This window comes from Electrophorus electricus, chromosome 3 (assembly GCF_013358815.1).
Source record: "Electrophorus electricus isolate fEleEle1 chromosome 3, fEleEle1.pri, whole genome shotgun sequence".
Lineage (NCBI taxonomy): Eukaryota > Metazoa > Chordata > Actinopteri > Gymnotiformes > Gymnotidae > Electrophorus > Electrophorus electricus.
Window position 1 is genome coordinate 22,229,126 of NC_049537.1, and position 22,363 is coordinate 22,251,488.

General features: G+C 41.2%; 4 protein-coding genes across 7 annotated transcripts; 2 read left to right on the top strand and 2 right to left on the bottom strand.

The window, feature by feature from the left end:
* Nucleotides 1-17: 17 nt before the first annotated feature.
* churc1 (churchill domain containing 1) lies at nt 18-2,393 on the bottom strand. Its single transcript, XM_026999118.2, has 4 exons — nt 2,249-2,393; nt 1,038-1,173; nt 849-919; nt 18-749 (listed from the first exon to the last, which is right to left on the bottom strand). The coding sequence occupies exons 1-4, from the start codon at nt 2,285-2,287 to the stop codon at nt 657-659; spliced, it is 339 nt and encodes a 112-aa protein (XP_026854919.2). The 5' UTR covers nt 2,288-2,393; the 3' UTR covers nt 18-656.
* Nucleotides 1,184-5,672, top strand: znf106b (zinc finger protein 106b). Its single transcript, XM_026999106.2, has 5 exons — nt 1,184-1,877; nt 3,356-3,519; nt 3,872-3,933; nt 4,105-4,308; nt 4,990-5,672. Exons 2-5 carry the CDS (start codon nt 3,457-3,459, stop codon nt 5,021-5,023), a joined length of 363 nt encoding a protein of 120 aa, XP_026854907.1. The 5' UTR covers nt 1,184-1,877; nt 3,356-3,456; the 3' UTR covers nt 5,024-5,672.
* A 1,384-nt stretch (nt 5,673-7,056) lies between these two features.
* LOC113570843 (zinc finger protein 106-like) lies at nt 7,057-12,122 on the top strand. 2 transcript variants are annotated; one of them, XM_026999517.2, is made up of 7 exons: nt 7,057-7,086; nt 7,379-8,321; nt 8,441-8,996; nt 9,081-9,114; nt 9,368-9,516; nt 9,809-9,869; nt 10,097-12,122. In XM_026999517.2, the coding sequence occupies exons 1-7, from the start codon at nt 7,080-7,082 to the stop codon at nt 10,429-10,431; spliced, it is 2,085 nt and encodes a 694-aa protein (XP_026855318.2). In that variant the 5' UTR covers nt 7,057-7,079; the 3' UTR covers nt 10,432-12,122. The 2 variants fall into 2 exon arrangements, with proteins under 2 accessions (XP_026855318.2, XP_026855327.2); XM_026999526.2 differs by lacking the exon at nt 9,809-9,869.
* A 23-nt stretch (nt 12,123-12,145) lies between these two features.
* capn3b (calpain 3b) lies at nt 12,146-22,086 on the bottom strand. Of its 3 annotated transcripts, XM_026998891.2 has the most exons (21): nt 21,613-22,086; nt 20,133-20,202; nt 18,526-18,644; nt 18,292-18,425; nt 17,910-18,078; nt 17,453-17,536; nt 16,907-17,070; nt 16,532-16,692; nt 16,252-16,424; nt 15,593-15,604; nt 14,919-15,127; nt 14,599-14,635; nt 14,364-14,390; nt 14,156-14,233; nt 14,013-14,070; nt 13,850-13,914; nt 13,657-13,725; nt 13,474-13,552; nt 13,249-13,365; nt 12,828-12,886; nt 12,146-12,736 (listed from the first exon to the last, which is right to left on the bottom strand). In XM_026998891.2, the coding sequence occupies exons 1-21, from the start codon at nt 21,940-21,942 to the stop codon at nt 12,710-12,712; spliced, it is 2,241 nt and encodes a 746-aa protein (XP_026854692.2). In that variant the 5' UTR covers nt 21,943-22,086; the 3' UTR covers nt 12,146-12,709. The 3 variants fall into 3 exon arrangements, with proteins under 3 accessions (XP_026854692.2, XP_026854709.1, XP_026854700.2); XM_026998899.2 differs by lacking the exons at nt 12,146-12,736; nt 12,828-12,886; nt 13,249-13,365; nt 13,474-13,552; nt 13,657-13,725 and having other exon boundaries at nt 14,151-14,233; XM_026998908.2 differs by lacking the exons at nt 14,364-14,390; nt 14,599-14,635; nt 14,919-15,127; ... (8 more) ...; nt 20,133-20,202; nt 21,613-22,086 and having other exon boundaries at nt 14,151-14,235.
* Between the last annotated feature and the right edge of the window lie 277 nt (nt 22,087-22,363).

Consider the following 22,363-nt stretch of genomic DNA (forward strand, 5'->3'; position numbering starts at 1 on the left):
TGGATAAAGTGACAAAGTTGAGCTTGGAGCATGATGCAGCATCATTTAATATTTCCCCCATTATTTCATTTAGACAAAGCATACAAAAGTATGTTTTCCCTGTTCATTATACATTAGAAATACAGTTTAAGAAAAGTACAGTACTTTTACCATACATAAGTGTCCTTACAACCAGCAGAAATGGTGAAACGGTGGAATGCAATATGCACTCAGACTCTCAAATTCAGTCTACTTATTTACAGTATTCTTTCAGATTAATGTTGTACACTGCTCATACACCATATTCTAGCTGACATGACTTGTATTCTTTTGGCACTAACCAGGTTCATAAGGGATAAGACAAGAATGAATTTAGAAATACTGAGTAAGGCTGTCAGGCCCTATTTGTAGTTAACAGATCAAAACATCAAACTCTCAGAGCCTGTATCTTAAATTTACAGGTAACTCTTCATTCTCATGTGTAACAGTGACAGTTGACACAATGCATCTTGGGATATGTTCTCCAGGATCAGGTCGTCTGAAATTAAATGGACGTAATATTCTCTGGAGCTGAGCATGGATGAATCCCTGAATATATATGATGGTTCCCCAGAACAGGCATGGCCTAACTTACTAAAGAGAGATTCCCTGTTTCTCTTTTTATTATCCACACCACTCTAGAAGAGGGGGGCAGATTGTCTTGGATCATCTGGCATTACACTGATGGAATCCTCACCCTTCCCGCACAGCATACACAACATTGTGTATTCCTTGGATAGATCAAATGAGAAATCATTTAGTGCAAGCTTACACTTTCTCTTTTTCAAGAAAAATCTGTGTGATCACAAAAGTCCTGACAAAGATTTTACCTGATAATCATCCACCACAGAAAAGGTGTATTCATGTCTGGCTATGACATGGTCACAATTCTTGCACTTGTCTGTAGAAAAGTTAAATGTGACTTATGAGGGTTCCCCCCCCCCCAGAGATATCCTGTATGATTTCAATTTTATAAATTACTAAAAATATATTTATTTATTTTTGCTAAAATAACTTACGGAGATAAGTGACAATCTCCTCTTCGTCTTCATCCACCATGGTCTTGTTGCTAATCAGTACAAAGTCTCGTTGCTGACAGTTGGCACAGCCCAGAAAGTTCATTAGATACGATCCATTATCTAGACAAGTGTTTCCCTGTAAACAATCCAGTGAGATTATAGAACTGAAATAGATTTACAAGCACAAACTGCTCAAGAAAAAAAATCCATGTGGCATACTGTACATAAAAATGGATTAGTTAGGCCAGAATAATCATGTCAAATCACGAGACTAGTGATTTAGAGATAAATGTAATTAACGTTAATGGCTAAAAATAGCAACATCTAATAATAAGCAAGTTTGAAGAAAATAATAACCGTAACCCGAGCTCAAGTGCTGTATTATATTCTGAGAATAAATTACGATGCATGTGTATTAAATGGATTACGATAATGACTAGAGAAACATGAACCACGTGATCACAACCCACTGGTTTGTGATGTACTGGTCCACTGCCTTAAAACCCAATTACCAACTGAAAAGACTCTTGCCTACGCATTTACCTTTCAACACATAGTTTACAAATATGTCACGGAGAACATAGAGGCTTCTGCATAGCAGTGCACTGTCGGGCGCAGGAGCTGCAAAGCAAAAGTCAGCAAAGCGTTCACGTCGATCGCCCTACAGTTCTGCGTGGCTATTTCTCCCCCACCGTAAAGTCACAATCACGGCATCAGCGCTGAGCGTCAAACTCTGGGCCCTGTGGAACCCCCAGTTCGCTACCCGCTTTGCTTTCCTCCATTCCGCATAACGACAGTAATTACCAGTATTTTTGGCATCGACTGAAGCCTCATATTTATGTAAGTATATACGACTGGCCATCGCACAAAAGCTAACAATATAACATTTAACTAATAGCATAATTATCCCCACTTAACCTGGCTAGGACACACCGCAGAAGGGAAAAAAGAATTCACAGCAAGTCTAGCCGACCAAGCTATGTAACCTGAGGCTCAGGGTTATGAAATCAAGCCAAACAAACACCTTTGAGCGTCTGTCACGGAAATAAACGTTTTAAGATTAATTTGACGTTCAGCCAACATGTGGCTGTCTAGTTAGCTGATAGGTAAGTAGCAAAAATAGCTTGGGTTACTGCAGGAAACATTCATAAGATTGCTGCATTAGCAAGGGCAGTCCTATTGCTGGTCAGGAATGATTATTATTAACGTACCCTGTCAGGATATTCCTTCTGCACACAACCTGTACACATTATAAGTTAAGACACCAAACAAGATTGAAATACAATAGAGCTACAAACTAGTTGGATTTTGTTTTGTTCACTCTTCTTCCGGATTCTCTTCCTCTTTGCTACGAATTTGTTGAAGTCCTTGCAAGTTTTAGCGCCACAAAGTGGTTGAAATAATATTTTTGATTAAGACAAGATCAGTGAAAAGGAATCGGTAAGCCTCTTCTCAGAAAAACAAACCATTAAAGGCGCTGTCTAAAAACATTACAAATATTAATGCGATAGGTGTGCATAATGTCTACAACTTTGCTGATAATTAAAAGAGAAAGGTTCTTGGATTTTATATGCTGGTCTGAGAGTTATCCTGGGCTAGCTGTATCTGTTCCACCGTCAATTTAAATTACAATGTACATTATGGTGTAAAATGAACTTTAACCAATATGGAGGTAACTACTGAAGTAATAATTGTAAATGTACACAGGATGTCAAATATCCTGTGCCAAACCATTAAGAGATTCACATAGGGCCCAGCCCTCTCACCTCATAAAAGAAACCAAAAGCCCACAACAGTGAATTAAGACCATGATGCCCCCAGAAGGTTTAACAGAGAGGTCTGGCTTGGCTCACACCCTCCAAACTCACATTTTTTAAACCAAGCAAAAAAGCTCTTTCGATGTAAACACACGTTGGCCTCCCTGGTGACTAAGGCCGTATCCAGCCCCACCGACAGTGTTAATTTGTTCTCAGTGCCACCAATTCCATATGGGCTTTACACACTATGCACTAGACCAACAGCATATGCTGAATCTCCCTGTGTCTACCTACTGTACTGCCCCTGTGCAACCAATAACATGCGAACAGGAATTTTAGCTAGATAAATCAACAACAGTCATCTACAGCTATTATTAACAGAACTTTTAAATGTTGACTGAATGTAAATTCTGACTATCTGTGCACTAACGTTTCTTAATTTCCTCCAGGAAACACTAACTCTGGAACTTCCAGTAACTGGGATATCTGTTAATAGAATTGCTATACTGTGTACACAATAAAAAACATTTGTGACTTTTGTAACGGTTTCTGTTGAGACAGGATTTGCACAGTGTGAAGACATGAGATGAAATTTCAAAACTCATTTCTAAGGGTAATAACATCCAAATTTTGAGGAAGCGGTCAAACCCAACACTGGAAACATGAAAAACAAAAAGAAGAAAGAACAGAAATGCCACATCTGCTTTCAGCATTTCAAAAGAGAGGTTGGTTAAAGACTCAAAGAAGACTCAGATTATTGTAAAATGGTAGTTATTCAGTAACGTTATAGCCTTTCTGTGACATCATTTGAACTAGATAATCCCTAGCTTCCAGATTCTGTCTAATCACCTTCCTGCAGGTTTTTGATTGGCTCCCAGCCCTCCTGCCCCATTCTTCATTTCTTGTACCACAGTAGCTCAGGAAAAGACTACAGTTCAGCAAAACTGGAAGATAAAATGATATGAATTATTGTGAAAATAGATAGATTTCCCATTTTGATGACATTTTGATGATTTTGATGAAGCATATGAGTCTAGTAACCTAAATGTCTCCATTTTTCCTGTTCCTTTCGAACAGAAGCTGAATAAGCACATGCATAGCCGTTCACACCATGAAGCAATCGAGAGACTTAAGGGCGGGTATGTTTGCAACCTCCTGTACATCTTTACGTTTTAGTATTTGAATAATTGTATTTTGTCATCATATAAAATGTCACAGTACTTTTAAATATAGATAAGACGAATTTATTAGCTACATACAGTACAGTAGGATATGCTTATTTGTATTTGTATTACTCTGTTTTCCTACAGCCAGCAAAGCCATACGTGTTTGGCATGTAAGGTGTCAGCACTGGGGCTTGAACAGTATGTGACACACATTTCTACCACTGAGCACCTAACCAACCTGGATTTCCTTGAGGACAATTGCAGAAAAAATGGGATTGCAGTGGATTACAATGATGCTGAACTCAATGCCATTTGTGCTCTGAGAGACCAGAAGAGGCTTGTTTTAAAGTACGTCTTTAATGCATCATGTAGCAAGCAGATAATGACAGTGATTGGTTATTGGAGGCTATTTCTAGCTGTCATTGCTGCTGGCTTAACACAGATCGACAGATCTACAGCTTCATTACAGATCAGTGGTCCACATGTCAACAACCGTAGCTAGCACAGTGCTGAGTTTGCAGTGAGTTAGCTAGCCCTTTTCTGTCCGAGTGGAACATTCCATTTCTTTTCGCACAGGCACAGACAATTTGCACACACCATTTTAATCAGGACAAGAAGTTTTATAAAATTATATAAAACTTACTAAGGATATTTAAAGTCAATATAAATGAATATTTAATCAAATATTAATTTTTAAAAGAATTTGTCCAAATATTAATTAAACTCATATTTTCAACAAATTTCTATAGAAGATAGAACAAAATTTAAAGCATATGAAATATTCATGTTTACTTAATAAAAATCAGAATGGATGTACCATCTATTGTTTAAAAATTATACTTAATTTAGTGATAAGTATAATTGGCACAATTTCACCATGTATAATGATGATGGAAGTCTTATTTCAGTTAACCACACTCCTCATCCTAATAAGCCATATACCTATGAAAGTGTCCTTAGAAAATAACAATTTATATGATAAATAAATTCTCCACTCGCCTTCTTCCGGGCGGTTTCTTTTTCCTCCAGGCCTGGGTCCTCTACCAAAGGCCTGGGAACTTGAAGGTCCTACTTAGCTGTTGCCAGGACTACACTCTTTTGGACAGCCCTGAATGCCCTGATTATCATGGAAACCACTGTTGCCTTCACCTTCAACATCTTTTCCAGCTCGTCTCTCAGCCCTTGGTATTTTCTTCGATACTTTCGTGTGATCCTGGGTCCTGATGTTGCAATCACTTGGGATCGCTACATCTATCACTACAGCCCTCTTCTGCTATTTGTCCATCACTACTATGTCCGATTGGTTATTCATTACCATTTTGTCAGTCTGGATCTGGAAGCCCTTTAGGATCTTGGCTCGGTCATTCCTCACCGCTTTTATGGACATGTCCCACTTTGACCTTGGAACTTCCAGCCTGTACTTGGCACAGATGCTTCTGTATACTATGCCAGCCACTTGGTTGTGGCGTTCCATGAGGGTATATGCAAAGGATGTGAGAACTTTTACCATGCGCTCGCCTTGCTAAGATTTTCATTTGCTTGAATCAGTTGAATACATTTACTCTTGAGGTGGTCCGTGACTTAATAAGATGATCCTGATTATTTTATGTAGCTGAATCCACAACCTGAAGGGCTGCTAATAACACCTAAAAATAGTCATGCAACATGATCAGTTTGGCCCATGTAAGCTGAAAGGTCCCCATCTGTGGAAATAAGGGAGAGAAGTAAACCCCATGTAAATGAGGATCAGGAGAAACCATAGAATTCATCTGGTGTCACTTCATCCCAAGCACCTTCATGGTTCGCCCATGACACACCATTAAGTATCAGCTTCCGTTCTTCGCAAATTAGTAAACTGACAGATTTCAGTGTCAATGCCATGAGTGGTAAAACAACATTAAAACGTTTACTTCACATAAGGTGTTTGAAGCTGACTGCATAGCCCGATGTACGCTTCCTTAATCTATACTTCAATCTATTCCTCTTTGACAAGGAGGGCTAAACGGAATAGGCACTGGCGTTTCTGTGGTTGTCAGAATAAGAGGAGGAGGACACGCAGTCAGAAAAGCGTTTCTACTTCCTACCTGATCTGGGACAGGAATGACTAACAAAATACAAAATATATACATATATAATATTATTAGTAGAAATATAGTGATTAGTAATTATTTCAAAAATAAATATTTAAATGTAAATACTAGTAATAAAGTGTGTCTGTGTTTGACATTGGACAAGGCATGCATGCGCGCACAGATGTGTACTCACAAACAGACTTGGAACACATATACTTACCAAATGGAGGTAGATGGCACATTACTCTGCTATTCATCCTCCTCCTCTTCATAATCATCATGCATCGGCTGCCTGTCTGTGGAGTCCTCTTCATCGTAGTCTTCACTGCTGTGATGCTCTGCAATAAGCCTGAGTTAATCAGCAGGCAGCCTCCTACTCCAGTAGCCGGGTGTACTGACTCCTCTCTCCGCCCAACTCAATATAATCATGATAGTAATAAATATAGGAGTTGTTGCTAATGTTATTCTTCAAGGCATTAGATCCACATATTGTTCAGTAATTTTTGGTTACTCTTTAAATAAATATAATGTAAACATGGGTATTGACTAACAGATACGTTCAGACTAATGTTGAAGGCTCGTCGTTGTGCAGAGGTACATAAGAACCCTGGATAAACCAAGTGGGCCTGTGTAGTGTTGCAGGCGAATTTCTGAAACACTACTCCCTCATGTCCACTAATTTTTACAAAATTCTAGGAGGGTGTAGACAAATGAAAATCGACTGTGCAGTGCAAGACCCGTTAGAAATGAATGATTATTGTGCTTCAGATTTGTACACTTTTATCAATGCTTCGAGTTTTAGGTAATCTTTATGTCTTTTGTCCACAGAGCATATGTAAATTCGGAATGTGTTGTGATCAACAGTGTGTGCAAATCTAAATGCCCAAATCTCTCCATACTGATAGAAGGCGTAAGAAAAGAGAAAAAGAGAAAATAAGGAGGGCAAAAGTCGCAGCCAGGTCTCAGGAGACCTGTCATCAGAAATGGCAGATGAAGAACGGGGAGTGGCGCACAGGGACCAAAGGTCCGTCCAACCCAAGGGTCAGGATGCAAGGTAACGGGCAACACCTTATGACAGAGCTGCAACCAACAGTCATGGAATGTTGTATTCCCACTTGGTGTTAATTTCCACAACGACAAGAAAGTACTGAGAAACTAAGACTTGAGCACAACTTCATCACAGGAGCCTGCTTTGTGTAGAGTCTGAATAAGGGGGAATAAGGGAACTTGGACCATTGCAGAGTATGAGTCGGTCCATACTGTAGGCTAAACTGTTTTTAGAGGCAACAGACATGTTTCCTTAAAGGAGTGGTAGACTTTACAAATGACCAACTTGCCCCATTAAGGGGGCATCATCTTTCCCTCTTGGCAGGTGGACGGCTCACAAGAGAGCCCATCACGAACCAAGCAGCAGACAGAAACAGGAAAATCGATGCAACAAAGAAATCAAAAGAGATTACTTCATGCAGATCCTTTGGGTTTGACCCACATTTCATTGAAACCCAAAGAAAATACGTCTGCTTGTGGAAGACCTTCCGCTTTTAGTGAAGGAACTGAGAGTAACTGCAGGAAGCAGCCTGCTTTGCCAGATAAACCCAGTGCATCTGGGTTGGAGCAGAGTCATGTGACTCGCTTATCAACAATGGTGAGGAGTATCCATAAATCACTGGCTGTGAAGGCTCTTTCTGTTGGCTCTTCTGCAGGTTTAGAGCCCAAGCCCACACCTGCAAATGCTAACAGATTAGAAAAAAGGCAGCATGTCCACCACAAAGAAACACTATGCAAAAAAACCCTCCCTGGACTGTCAGAGGTTCTTCATTTGTCTGAAAAGGGTCCAAGGCTGTCTCCAGGTTGGCAAGCAGCTGGAGGAGCTTTTTTTAAAAAGAGTCACAAGGGTGAAGAGCAAATAGGCAAGCCGAAGAGAAGATCTTCTCCACAAATTAAGCCCTCAAGTGCTGTAAAGAGGCCAGCCATCCCTGATACAGACATGCTCACGAAGAAAGAAAAAGGTGACCAACAAGACCAAGGGCCTTCACAGAAGAAGCACGCTATACCAGCCTTGATGACTAGACCCTTAAGTAAAGCAGAAGTCAGAAAGCCCAACCTGACCTTGGCCAGAGGTGTGCATGCCTCCCGGAGGCCTAGCAGAGTGCTGGAGCAATCCAAGCTGCTGAAGCCTGCACTACAGAAGCTCATCAGTTGTAAGAGCTCCCAGTGGAGGGTGAACTGGAGGAAGATCTGCCAGGAAGCTACAAAGACGAAGCCACAAAGAGAGAGAGGCATGCCCAGGTGAGTCCATTAATAACATGACAGAACAGTTGATGAAGAGTTAATGTTCTGACACTGTACATCATGACTGGAGCAAAGCGCATGTTTTTACATGTTTCGAATCTCTGATCAATTTAAAGGTTTGGGGTTGATTTCATTAGTCCATTAACACCCGATCCAAAGGATCTTGCTGCAAAAGCAGCAGAAGATTTTACCTTAGATGAAGGGTTTCAGTGGAAATCCATCAGCTCTGACACTGCAGAGACAGCACTTAAGATTCCCATGGGGGAAGACAACTGCAGATCACGGTCAGCGAATGCCCCTCTTCACTCTGCAGGTCCTGGTACCAAGAAGTGTGGTGGAGCATCAAGTAGAAGCTATGCTTTGCAGCCAAAGGGCAGTGCCCCCGAGAGAAAAGAAGAGAGAAAGCATGGGCATGTCAGCAGTGCCAGAGGGAAGGAGGTGGATACATCACTCCGAGTGAGAGAAAACAATGCAGAACATGCACACACAGCAGAACCGGAAAAAACCCTTCATGAAGCTTTTGAGACACAACATGGTGTAATGACACAGGTCAGTTCAGTTTGCGTGAAGACCAAGAGATTGGACGAATACAGCGTACAGCAGTTCCAGACAAATGATGACTATGAAAGATTTGAAGCGAAGCCTGTTAAACAGATAATAAAGAAAAAGCAGGTAAGACAAATACTCGCTCTGGAAGCAATGATATAAAGGATAAGATATTATTGTTTTAATGTCAATTGTTTTTTTTCTTCACAGTCTACCCCTCTAATCACAAAAGAGCCCACAAAAGGTTAGTGATATTTATAGTTTAGTACTTTTACATTTTTTTATAAAAGAGCGATGAGAAATTGGCTTTACAAACTGCTGGCGGAAAATACATATAAATACGATGGCACATAATGGAAAGACTCATCCTATGTGTGTCCCTGTACACTTTTGTTAACATCTGTAAAGACTTCTCATCTATTTCATAGACAGTATGACTTTTTCCGCACAGAAGCGTTACATGCGTGTGAGCGTGCGTGTGCGTGCACCTTTTTCAGAGCAGGTCAGCGAATTGTTGGCGATGTCTCTAAGAGAGGAGGAACTGAGCAGCTCTCTGACAAACACAGACGGTCACCTGCTTCAGGCCCGTGCCGCCCTACATGCTGCTTACGCTGAAGCACAGCGCTTGCAAGTGGTCAGACAGCAGGTAGGCAGGAGCATCGCTTGCTAATGCTGCAGTCTCACCTGGACTCACATGCTTGAGCCTGCTTTCAGGCCTTACAGCTTGTTTGAATGACTCGTGCAGTCTGAAAGCAGAGGTTGCTGCACGCTTTGCAGAACTTCAGCTTTCTTGAATGAAAGGTTCCTAAAACAATCCAGCAGTACTGAAGCACACCTGTGTGTTTGTCTCTCTGATGTTCTGCATAGTCAGACAATGTATTTATGTCCCGTATTTCATCTGTAGAAATGTATTTTTTAAAGGAGTAAATTTATGTTAGGTTATTACAGAGATGGCCTCCCTCAGAGCAAAACGCATAGAAATCCTGCGCAGGATGCAAAGTAAGCATGCTCTTTTAAAGCAGAGTGTATATTTATGATATTTAACCACAAAGAAGCTCTTTTTCTATTTTTCTATATCTGGTTTTCCCTTTTAAAATAAATTAATTCTCTTGGTGTCACATAAAGCACTCTTATCCTGAGAAAAACATATTTGTAAACTGAGCTTTTCTAATTGCTTAAATGTATTCTTTGAAACATCATTAAGCTTTGAATTTTTTTATCTTAAGATTCCAACCTTTGTAAACCCTCCAGTGGATATTCTCCTAACCCTGCCAACGAGACCCACCAGAGGGCACCAGATACCTCTGCAGACCAACAGCCATCTCTGCTGAATCATTCCTTAGAAATCTTGGAGAGGGCGTGGCCTGTAAACCCCACCCCTGGTCTGTGCCCACTGAGGAGCTCTGTCTCCGCCTTTTCAGGGTTGTCTGCTGAGCCTCAGAGAGTGGCATCAGCTTCAGCACAGAAACCTGTTACGGGTAAGACAGCACCTGTAGCATTGAACAAGGCTTCACGTGCACTGATACAGGGACACACCCTAATCCAAGAGTCCCAGTGGTGACCCACATCTTAACTTTGGCTGCAACAACTGTCCAACATTGGCCAGATGCTAAAAGCACTCACTCCGTCTGCAGCCTTGACTTGGGACAGCCGCTGAAGTGTAGCATTACACAACCTCATCACCTTGCCACAGACATACGACTCAATACAAGCATATCTCTAATCGGCACTCACCAAAGTTCAGATGGTTACAACACTAGGTGATGTGGAACTTGGTGTTCACATGAGTCACCTCCTTTGTGGAGGTGACTTTCACTTACAGCCCTGCTGACCAGCTGAGCAATCTAGGCCAGGCCAGGAGATCAGAACAGAGCAGTTAAAGGCTCATAATAGTTTTTCCCTGAAACAATTGGCTGTCTCTACTGCACCACCTCAAGAGGGCACTTCAGAAGAGAGTAGGACTAGCAATAGCAATAGCACATCTTACAAGAGGTTGCAGTTACACTTCTCTATGCTAATAGGTTTGTGTGGCCTCTTGGGAGGTTTGAGCTAAATAGTGTTTAATAAGTTAATTAAGTACCTAAAGCCAAGTTGTTTGTTGGTCAGATTCAGGTTGTCGTCTCTCTGGAGATCTGTAAAGTTTTTTTTTCAAAAGATGACCTAATACTGATGTGATATTGAAATGAGTCTGTACTTTGAAGTATGCCTCACCAATCACGCCTAATTTGTTGAATACATTTACATTTTTATGATATATTTGTATTCTTTTTTTAACGTTATGCTTAACAAAATGATTGTGTGACGTTCAGTCCTGTGGTATAGCAGTGGGTCGGCTTTATAGAAACATATTCCTGCAATTCCAAGTCAAATCACAAGGAGAGAGGAGGCAAAGGAACCACCGCTGTCCACCTCTTTTTCATCATGTGCCATATGTCGGATTTGTGGCTGTTTATTTCAGGAAAACCAGGCCTGTACAGCATTTCAGCAATACAAGAATATTGGAATATGTCATATGCAAATGGAAACTTGTGTAATTATAAGATCACTGAACTCATTAGATGTGTTGAATCTGCTTGTTATGACATGATCCATCAACATGTACTGCATGGCATTATTCATGAATTTCTACTCTTATTCAAATCAATTAACAGACAGTATGGTAGCTTTATGACAATAAACCTGTTTAAATGGCCTTTTACTTTGCGGTACATTTTTTGGAGTGATGGTTTCCAGTAGTTACAGATTCAAGTTTATTTGTGACGATGCATTTGCTGCTATGGTGATTGTTTATTGCTCTGGCATTTGAGCATTATAATTGATGAGTTGTTTCTTAGGCACAAAGGAAAGATTTTAAGACGAGAAATGTCATGAATGCACTGGTTTATCCTAGGACTGAGCATAACCTGTGACTGAGAAACTGTTACTGTTCGTCAGTGGTTTCAGAACTCGCATATACTGGTCTGTATTTACTGGAGACCTCAGGTTGTACATACTTCTTAATTTGTTGTTAAGGTCAGTGAGAGTGGATGATTTTAATGCACTCAGGAATAACAGGCATGAAGAGGGATCATCTAGTCGATTCTGGCAAAAAAACTAACAAAATACCACCAACAACAACCCTGATTAAGTACATCACTGAATTATTTAGTTCTGAATTATTTAGTTCTCTACTTCTTTGGTGACCTGTTTTGTCTTAAAAGAGCAGGTTTGTGATTTATGTTAATATGCCACATGATTTTCCATGAAAATGAATAAATTTCACAACAAATCCACAATTAAGTCTCTTCTGTGTACTTTTATTCAGACAGGTTCATGATGTTAGCAAATGGTATCCTAATGTATGCAAAAAAAAAACATTTGTAAGAATTGTGTAAACAGAATCAATATATGGTAAATCAATCAAGCTTTGTTAAATTATTTTAAACTACATTTTTAAAATCCTTTAAAAATGCTTTTGGTCAATTGGTGTTATTAAAGAAACAAATACATTTAATTCACTAATTATTTGAACTGCAGTATCAGTATTGACTGAAAAGTCAGTCGAGTCAGTCCTATGGTAACAAATGAGAGCAAAAATAAATAAATACAGCATAGTATGATACTACCATATATAACAACAATGCCACCATTATTGTACTTTAATTATTATATCATCTAAAACTAAAAAGAAATCTGGCAGTAATCTGATTCTAGTCTCAGTGTTTTCACCAGGCTCCAGTTCTGAAACGTTCTGAGTGGAGAGTGTTGGTAATGCCCTCTGATATAAAAGTCCTAATGCATTAATGAGTCCATTATCGTTTGTTCCAAGTTCTGTAACGGTGATGAAGCCGTTCATCTCCCTACGCATACAAGGTCAGTTGAAGCCACTGCAAATGAGGAGAAAAAGATTATTCATAGAACGATTGGCAGCCAAATGTTTACTTTAAAGTGTTGAGGCTAATATTAGATTTGCTTCACCTCAAAGACATTGAGCTTGATAAGGCCATCTCCATCCTTGTCAAAGGCTTTGAATGCCCCTGTAAGAGAATATACTTTACTTCTGGAATTTTCTAGAAAAAAGGGCAGTCATATCTACTATGGAAGTCAGGAACAGGGAAATGAAGATGGCCCATCCAGTGGTCCAGAATACTCCTAGTTAAAGATTCATTTTCACAGATTCTTGGTTAACCTTTTCAAGGATAAACAGTTATATACCAATAATAAACATTAGGTAGCTATAAAGATAAGTAAATATATTTACTCCATGGCATCAGTATTGTTACATATTTGCATAAGCCAGAGTTGTTCTTTATCATATTAAATGTAAAAATGAACTTTCTTTTGTGACGCTTTGTTTCAAGTCACAATTCACACAAGAACATGTTAAACGTGTACTTACTGAACATGCCCTCCAATCGCACTAAACAACAAATGTAGCTGTCGAAGTCCAAATACAAGTGCTCGCTGGCATAACGCATCGCGATGATGTCATGGAGCTGGGGGTTGAGGTGAAATCCTGCGTGGAAACAAGAGTGCGCACAAAACAGCACGAGCGTCATCTATTTCTCAAAGCTAAGCGATCAAATGCAGCAAAAATGACTCGCGGACGGAACGAGAGCCGTACCTGCATCTGCAACAGCATTACGCATCTCAAAGCTGCTGATGGTGCTAGAGTTGTCTGTGTCATAGCGAGTGAAGATTAACTGTAGACAAAACACAGCACTTCACACTGTTTCTGTAGACTGGTTGTGTTCTAGAAGATGCCTATTTAATGCGTGAGAGGGCCAAGGAAAAGCAGTCTGTGTACCTTCCACTGTTTGATCTTGTTCCACAGGTGCTTGAACTCTTGCAGGTTTAGCCTGCCTGTCCCGTCGGTCTTTCATAGTTTACATGGTCAAGGCGTAAATATGCATTATTCACAAAAAACCTCACATCATTGCCAATTTATCTCTTCTCGGCTGACAGCAAATGCAGAAGAAATTATTTATAATCAAAGATACATCCATGAGTGCTATCATACTTCTGCAGGTATCCAGACTAAAGCCTTCTGTTCTCAGTCCCTTTTCTGTGCAAATAAAAAGATAAATAAAAAGCTTAATAAAACAAACAGGAAAGTGACTAAAAAGACTAAATAAATAAATCCTAGACTGTAGTTTTCCTCACGTTTGGTCAGCTCCTTGTTGAGGATTTTTTTCAGCTCTTTGGCGGTAATCTGCATATCCTGAGAGAGAAAGTTGATGGTGTAAGTGTTAGAAGAGGCCTTGCTGTCTAGTAAAGTCATGTATACTAGTTGTTTTTGACCTCACATCTCCAGCAATCTGCTGAAAGATGGCCCTGAACTGTTTGTCTTCCTCATTCTCCTCCTCCTCAAAGGGTTTGGATATCTGAAAATTCAAAACAATAAGACAGATATAGTTAATTATCGTTATGATATTGATAAGTCAAGGATACATGAATGTGCCAGCATGCTAAAGACACAAAACTTGTAACCTCACACTTATGAACATGCATTACCTTAAGTTTCTTCTTTTCAGTATCTGTCTGTTGAAAAGAGGACAAGAATAAAAGCAATATTCTGTAACAGACTTTTGTGCTGAAGAACAATGACAATAAAACTCAAACTGAAAAAATCAAACTGTTTTATATATATATATAGTAAAACCAGAGAAACTGATAAATTTGCAGTGATCTCAGTGAGAGAGAGATTCCTGGTCTTTCCGTAATGTTTGCATTATGCTGCATAACTCACCAGGCAGGGTTCAGCCTCGATCACTGCACCCATCAGCCTGAGAGAGAGCACACACCACGGTCAGCCTGCAGCATGCAAAGTCTGAGTAGCTACCTGAGGTCGTTTCATGTCTGTCCAGAACCACCACTAGGGCAAGTGGAAGACTGAAGCAGAACTGAAACAGTCACTAGTCCTACTGACATGTGCATTATTTGATTTTCACTCGTGCTCCAGACCTTTGCTGTCAAATGACTTCCGCCGACCTCAAACACGTGTGCTTGTGAACCATGTGCAGCGAACTGAACGATCCACGATCCGCAGAGTCCAGCTTTAACACTCACTCTGAAGTGCTCTTCTTCTCGGAGAAAACCCTGAGAATGTAGTCGGACTCCTTGTGGGGCTCAAAGGTGGACAGCACGATGACGTATTCTCCAGGGCTCAGACAGAAGCGCTCTGTCACCTCCCGCATGTTGATGTAAGACCTGCAGCGGGCCTTGGAAGCCGTGTACAGGAAGAAGTCTTTGGGCAGGTGCTGCGTGTTGCCATGCATCTACATCAGAGGCAGAGCAATGGAGGTGGGCGAAAAGGTACAGTGAAGGAAGGACAAAGAAACACATTATTACACAACAGAAAATATTGTAAATGCAAATGTTTGTTACAAATGGTGTATGACAAATATACATTTGAAATGAAGTCATTTATTTGTTATTACCTGATCACTTCATAGTGATTTTTTAGATTAGCTATGTTAGCACAATCTACACAAATAAGTTTTCTATAACATTTTAGAATGTCCCACTTTGTACTTATAAAAAGAGGGCAGTGCCATTCTGACAACACAAACCCTTATGTATAAGAATTATTACAGCAGTTATGCATATTCATAATACAGCAGTTATCCATAGCAGGAGCACCAGAGAGATGTGTGTACTAAAACAGACAAGCACTGAGATGCCCATTCCTCAGCCCAGCTCTGATATCATGAGAAAGGGAGCAAACCTTCACTCAGTCATACCTCCTTTGGAACCTAAAATATTGATTAAGAACAGAACAATATATTAATGACTGTGTCCCACTGAAAATCTTTATAAAGAAAACAATTTCAATTTAATAGTTTGATGATTTGACTGGTTTGACTGATACACAGTTCATGGGACACATGGTATTCATGATGAAACATTGCCCATGCTAAATCCACTTAAGCTAAATAATAGATCTGTATATATGCATCATACCGCAACCACATTTCAGAATGTTGAGCTTTTACTACCAATGTACAAAAATTCTGTAAAGATCCTGTGATATATAACTAGCATCTGCATTTATAATTATTTTTAAAATGTAACGTCTTAGCATATATGGTACTTAATATTAAAAACAATAAATAACAAATAGTAATAATAAATAATAATAGAAATAAATAATAATAGAAATAATATTAAAAACATATTGTATAAAATTTGTCCATCAAGATTACTGTATTTAAAATTGCTGTATTTGAAAGACCTTAATCATTAAAAAAATATATAACATACTAACATATATAGCATGCAAACATATAAACTCATGACCATATGTCATTTTTACAAAGCCGTGCATATGGGAGACATAACTCAGCTTGCACTGATTTCTGCACGGACAGCCCCAACATGAGCTTAAGTCACTCCGGCCCACCTCGTAGATGGCGAAGCCGATGGTGTGCAGCACGGCGCCGGTGCACTTCTCCCTTCTCCTGCCCTTCTGCATGAGGGCCACCACCACCGTGCAGCCCTTCTCACCATGCTCTGGCTCCTCATCATCCTCCTCGGTGAGGCGCAGCCGGTACTGGGGGTTCGTCCAGAACGTGTCTAGTGCGGGACGGGCAGAGAGGGTGTCAGGATACTACAGCTAGTGTTGTTGCCTATCATATAGTTATGTATGATATTGTCAGTATTGTCGGTGGGGGCGATGTCACCTGGGTAGTTGCGGCAGCCACCAGCAGAACAGCCCCTCACCCAGCGTCCCTCATTCACCGACACGGTCCACTTCAGCATCTTGTCGTCCTGCAGCGCATCTGGGGTCAGGTTACAGATCTCCAGCTTGGTGAAGGTCTTCTGGAACTCCTCAAAGCACATCCTAATGGAAGAGGGAAGAGAAAACGCAGCAGGTGAAGGATAGATAGAGGCGATTATTCATTTACACTACATTTTTAATTTACAGTACAAACTGTGTGGCATACAAAAACCGTGTTACACCTGTTATTGCCTGCTTTAGAGGTTATGAATGTCACTTGGCCAATGGAAACTATGAAGGCCAAAGCCTGTTGCATGAGGGAGATCAGAGGACTAACCAGAACTCCCCTGCCTCAACAGGCTCAAGTCTCTTCTTATCCCGCTCAGAGCTTGCAATTCTTGTCCATTCACTAGACCTGCAGGAGGGGGGAGGGGCCACGCCCCATGGGTCCCGCAGACGCACCAGGCGGATACGAGTGTCCATACTGTCCTGCTGTTTACCCTGTCAATGCAATTAGGCCACTATTACCCATGTGAAAAGAACAGTCCCATATGGTGCAGGACATCCCTTAGAACATTTCTTGCAATCCACAGTGCCAGAAGTCCTGCACAGGGCCAAAGCAGTACCTTTTATTGGGAATTCAGTTTCTTGCTGTCTTTATGATACATTTTAGTGCCTCAGTGCTGGAGACTGCATATATTGTCCATTTTATTGTTCCCCCTACACTAGCACACCTGACACAACATTTATGCTCATCATCAAACGTTTCATGACTCGGAGTATATGTGCATGAGCAGAAAGACCACATGTGTAAGATAGGGTTGCCAAGGCTGGGATTAAGAACCCAAAGGGCATGTGTGGATTCTCCAGCCTCGTCTCGTACCTGCTCAACAGCAGTGACTGAGTAGGCATGGCCTTTCACAAGGCCAGTAGCAGTTTTGGTCTCATTGGCAGTAGGCACCAAAGCCTAAGGAAGAGAAGCCAAAAAGAAACTAATCAAATACACATGAGGTAGCTCTTAATTCTAAACATCATATACCAAGAGATAGGAGAATAATACAGATAACTACTAATTAAAGATTAACTCTAAATATGTGTGGACTTCATTTGTTTGAATTTTGTTCATAAGTTAAAGTGGAGGTGCCAGAGTTAAAAAAAAAAACCAGAACCTCCAAGGCTGCTCATCGCAATCACAGTGTTCACATCAACAATCCCTGTGTTTATTTCATGTTTGTAACTGGTGCTGCTTTACTCCATAGGCAACCCTATGGAGCACCACACAGGAAAAAGGGTTAAAACCTCATGACGTTTGTTACATGTAACAAAAATAGGACTCTTACATCTATGGAGCAGCCCATAAGAGATCCTCTGTCCAAAGCCTTCTTCATGATGTTGTACATTTCTTTAGGGGCATCTGTGATTTCATAGAATTCTGTTACCCCTCCGGTGAAGTCCTCCATGGCCTCCAGGGTGTTTCCTCCCTTCAGAGCCTCATAGGAGCCATGCAGTCTGGGACCACATAACAAATCTTAGGATCAAAATGACATTCTATGGCAAGACTCGCAATTTGAAAATAAATATTTTGTATTATAAAATATAAATGTACCTGCATGGTCCTAAATAAGGTTCCAAATCTGAAACCCAGTTGCCTGGTAATTTGCATTTTATGAAAAACTGTAAATGGCTAAAAAATTCCTGTAAATGTTAATGTGTCAAACTCACTTGGCATAGGCCTTCTCCAGAAGAGCACTCCAGAACTCGTTCTTATGAACAGAGCGGGTAAATACCAAGCGTTTGTTGCATGTGGGAAGTCGATCGTCCACAATCACGTCCACCCACTCGCCATAGCGCCAGAACTGCAGGAAAAAGGCAAAAAGAGATTTGTTCAAAATGACTCATCTGCAGCTTGAAATTCATCATACACTATACGAAACAGGCATCACAAATCCATCATACCTGGAAGTGGAAAATGCCGGCATAGTTCTCCGTAAAGCTCTGGTCTGGAGGAACTACTCGGTACAGGAGGGTTTCATTCAGAGTCAGGCAAGCAATGGCAGCCAGCAGCCAGCAATCTCCTGCAGAAGTTCATACAGAACTTGAAATCAGCATGCACAAGCACAACACATAAATCAGTTTGAGTGTAATGCACAGAGGCAAGTAAAACAGCTAAAAATATAGTGCATTTGGCGCTTTACATCATCAAAGGCATAGATGACATTTAAAGTGAACCCCCATATAGAACAGGGTGAAAAAGAAAGGTGCCCACCTCTTTGATCTTGGAAAACAGCAGCATGATGGATGCAGGCAGAAGATCTAAAACCTGCATGCTTTACTTTTAGTGTAAGATGCTCATGCTTACCCGTGAATCGGGTTCAGTGTACTGGTGCCTTTAATATTACACATGTGATTTTGCTGCAGCAACTGTGCATAACTCTGACGCCTTGTACAGGGTGCAGAGAGCAGATCTGATTTAAAGCCGATGCGCAGCGCAGAGTCCCTTGACAGGTGAAACACGACACCTCCCTGACATAGCTTATCCTACTGATGTTTGCCCTCATTAAGACTTAAATGATTTTTGCAGGTCTTGGGTTGCTTCTAAGCTATGTTTTGCCTAATGTGTTTCAAAGGTGTGAGAATGGGGTCTGGTTGGTTCCTCCCTGTCAGCGAACGGTCTATGTGAGGTTACAGGCTCTGCCTCCCTTGCTCATCCACGTCTTTCGCATGCGCTTGGCTCTGGCAGCCTGCCCAGTGCTGTCTCGTGATGTCACTGGATCCCATGCTGGTGGTGGCCGTTGACCTCACCCCGGCGTGCCAGATAACCCCAGGCTTTGTGACACCCGGCAGCTAGGGCTTCACGCCCTTCTCTCTCACCCCACCTGGGTCCAGGAAGAGCTGCAGGGCTTCAGCTGTGCATGCCAATCAATCTCAGGGTTTTGGAGACATGTGGCCAGGCTCTGCTGTCCTGGTCAATGATCGGTTTTCTTTTGCTTTTGTAAGTCTGTCAAAACTGAGCAACCAATCAGGGTCTGGTTAAAAGGAGTGGCTCAGAAAATGTACGTCATATCTTTTGCCCAAAGGGACTTCCACTGGGCAAAGGGACCGGTCGAGAGCCAGTGAAATATGTGAGCAGATCGATTAAACCCATGAGCTATTCAGCCATAGCCAAGACCTCTGTGTGCTGAGCTACAAATACAGAATGCTCATGTACAGCACTGCATGTGTTACAGCCATGGCAGTTTAATATAAGCTGAATTTGAATTCCATCTGAAGCTCAGTGAAATGATATAAGGTTGGTATATTGGGTAGGGGGATACACAAAGCACACTACAGCACACAGCACATAATTACATAATTACTGTCTCTTTCTCATAAGAACTAAGGAACCTTGACCACTTAAAGTCAAATTTTGCATCAGCCAGAGAGGGTATTGTGTGTGTGTGTTTGAGTGTGTGTGTATGCTAGGAGCGAAGATGCATTAGATCACATAAACAAATTGTGCTGCTTTAATTCTTGAGAGCCATGGCACAGTACCAAAATGTCCTCATCTGAAATGAATTACTTGCCCAAGTCCCCCTGGCAAATATCTGTCCTATTTGCTCCTCCAATAATGAACTGGGGATTGTCACAAATTTCCTGTAAAAGAAACAGAAGCATATATCAATATATTCATATAGCATATGTCTGTGTATTCTGAGCTAATATATGTCCAAATATCCATGCACTCCTGTGGGAACCAGATGATCTAGAGTTGTTTGCAGTATATTCATGAGCACGGCCCTCTGGTGAAGAGGTGTGAAGCTCATTTTAGATAAATATTGACCTAAACTAACTGCAACCAGAACCTGCACTGAAACTGGGGAGAAAGCGAGACATTGTGCCTGGCTGTTTCAGCAAAATGAAACTGTGCAAGCCAATCATTCAGACAAGCAAAATGCTTTTAACAGATAAATATATAGTGCTTGGCTCCCTTTGAAAACTGCTATGCTTAAATAATAAATCGATAGACCTTTCGAACAGTTATTTTTAGCATAGACCTCATATAGTTATGCTCAAATGATTTCCACATAGGTGAGTTATGACATGTACAGTGCAATATATAGTGCAGTCTGTAAGTAAACAGAGCTAGAATGCCCAAACTCAGCTGCACTCTACGGCAAAGGCATTCCTTCCTTCTTTGAGAACTGGTTCCTGAGGGTCAGTATATTCACAACATTGGTGGATTAATCCCTTGAAGTGTAGTTTGTTTGATTAGGCAAAATTCATAACCTGACAGTTGACAATGACAAGGCCATCTACAGTACACTAATGCCACCATAAAAGCTTTGCTACTAAACTTACAAACCACCTGTTTGGGACCAACCCAGCCAAATGCAATCCAGTTTTTGAATATTAACTCAAATATTCAGTGACTTGACCCCCTACAAGGACACCACGAAGCTGAATTAAATGTCATGTGCACATTATGCATACATTTCGAATAATATCAGGAAGTATTATGATAATGAGGATGTGGTTAAAATAAGTCAGCTCGCAATGGCCAATTATTAGGTTTGGCGCACTAAGGGCTGGCTATGGCAGGGCTGGTCGGGCCAAAACGGGCTGCATTGCTGGCCTGGTGTGGAGAGTCAGCTGCCTGAGACTCTAGAGCCTGCTAATCCACAATTATGTCCTGGCAGACGTGCAGCCGGATCACTCCCACATTCTCTAATCACATGCAACAGATCCGAGTCCACTTATTTCAATCCATAGCATGGCTGCCTATGCACGCGGGAAGTGTTCACAAGCATCTGTCTTTGTTTATATAGCAATTTATCTCGCTTATATAGTAACTGGAGGAGAGGGGGATTCCACTTGTTATCAAGACTGACCAGTGCAATAACGTTTGGCACTAAGAAAGCTGCTTTCCCTTGACTCCACATGCAGTCCGCCTTCCTCGCTGAAATTTTACCTAACTGAGATGAAAGCATGCCAGTGAAATTAAATGTCACTGGTCTTAAATCCCACACACAACACCATGTCCACCTACAGAGAGAGTTTACTCACTGACGGCCGCTTCCAGACCAAGTCGAGGGGGAACTTCTGAGTGTAATATAGAGACGATTCGTCAGCAGGAAACAAAGGGTCTTTAAACAGAACCTTCTTGCGCACATATTTATCCCTGAGCTCCAGAAATTCCTTCAGTCTCTTTGCATCTTTGACAGCTTCGTTACGGCTCAGAATGGCAGAGAAAAGGTTTCTAGGGGCCTCAAAAAGGCTGGCTGCTGTACTAGCCTCAGGAGCTGCTCCAGTGGTCGGGGCTGTGCTCCATGAAACCTCTTCCTGAGCATTTTCTGCTTTACTCTGCTTGCTTTTTTCCTTGTTCATTGTCGGCATAGGATGACAAAGAGATTAGATGCATGAAAAAATGTCAGTTAAGCACAGAAGAAGAAGGCTTAATTTCCTGAACTGTTTTGCTCACGCTCTGGCCTGGTCCTGAGCAGCTTTATATTCTTAGTTACACTCCCTGCCATCACCGTACACCCCACTAGAGAAACACCTACAGACATAAACACTTTGGCCTACATCTCATGCCACAAACATGCGCGCGCGTGCACACACACACACACACACACACACACACACACACACACACACACACACACAAACATAGCACATAGTATCCTTGTAGCTGATCTATTAATAGGACTCTCTTGGTAGGATCTCCTTCTCTCCCTTGTTTGGTGAAAGGAAGCAAGACCTTTTAAAAGTATTAAAAATGGCAGCAAAGAGCAAGATCTTTTAAGATATTAACCAA

Coding starts and splice junctions, on each gene's coding strand:
- churc1 (XM_026999118.2), bottom strand. CDS start 2,287: ATGTGTACAGGTTGTGTGCAGAAGGAATATCCTGACAGG. Junction 1,174..2,248: donor AGAAGGAATATCCTGACAGG/GTACGTTAATAA, acceptor GATTGTTTACAG/GGAAACACTTGTCTAGATAA. Junction 750..848: donor CTGTGGTGGATGATTATCAG/GTAAAATCTTTG, acceptor GATCTATCCAAG/GAATACACAATGTTGTGTAT.
- znf106b (XM_026999106.2), top strand. CDS start 3,457: ATGAAAAACAAAAAGAAGAAAGAACAGAAATGCCACATCTGCTTTCAG. Junction 3,520..3,871: donor TTCAGCATTTCAAAAGAGAG/GTTGGTTAAAGA, acceptor CCTTTCGAACAG/AAGCTGAATAAGCACATGCA. Junction 3,934..4,104: donor ATCGAGAGACTTAAGGGCGG/GTATGTTTGCAA, acceptor GTTTTCCTACAG/CCAGCAAAGCCATACGTGTT.
- LOC113570843 (XM_026999517.2), top strand. Junction 8,997..9,080: donor AGATAATAAAGAAAAAGCAG/GTAAGACAAATA, acceptor TTTTCTTCACAG/TCTACCCCTCTAATCACAAA. Junction 9,517..9,808: donor TGCAAGTGGTCAGACAGCAG/GTAGGCAGGAGC, acceptor AATTTATGTTAG/GTTATTACAGAGATGGCCTC.
- capn3b (XM_026998891.2), bottom strand. CDS start 21,942: ATGCCGACAATGAACAAGGAAAAAAGCAAGCAGAGTAAAGCAGAAAAT. Junction 18,079..18,291: donor CTGGAGAAGGCCTATGCCAA/GTGAGTTTGACA, acceptor ATGTGGTCCCAG/ACTGCATGGCTCCTATGAGG. Junction 13,726..13,849: donor GTATGATAGCACTCATGGAT/GTATCTTTGATT, acceptor AAACTATGAAAG/ACCGACGGGACAGGCAGGCT.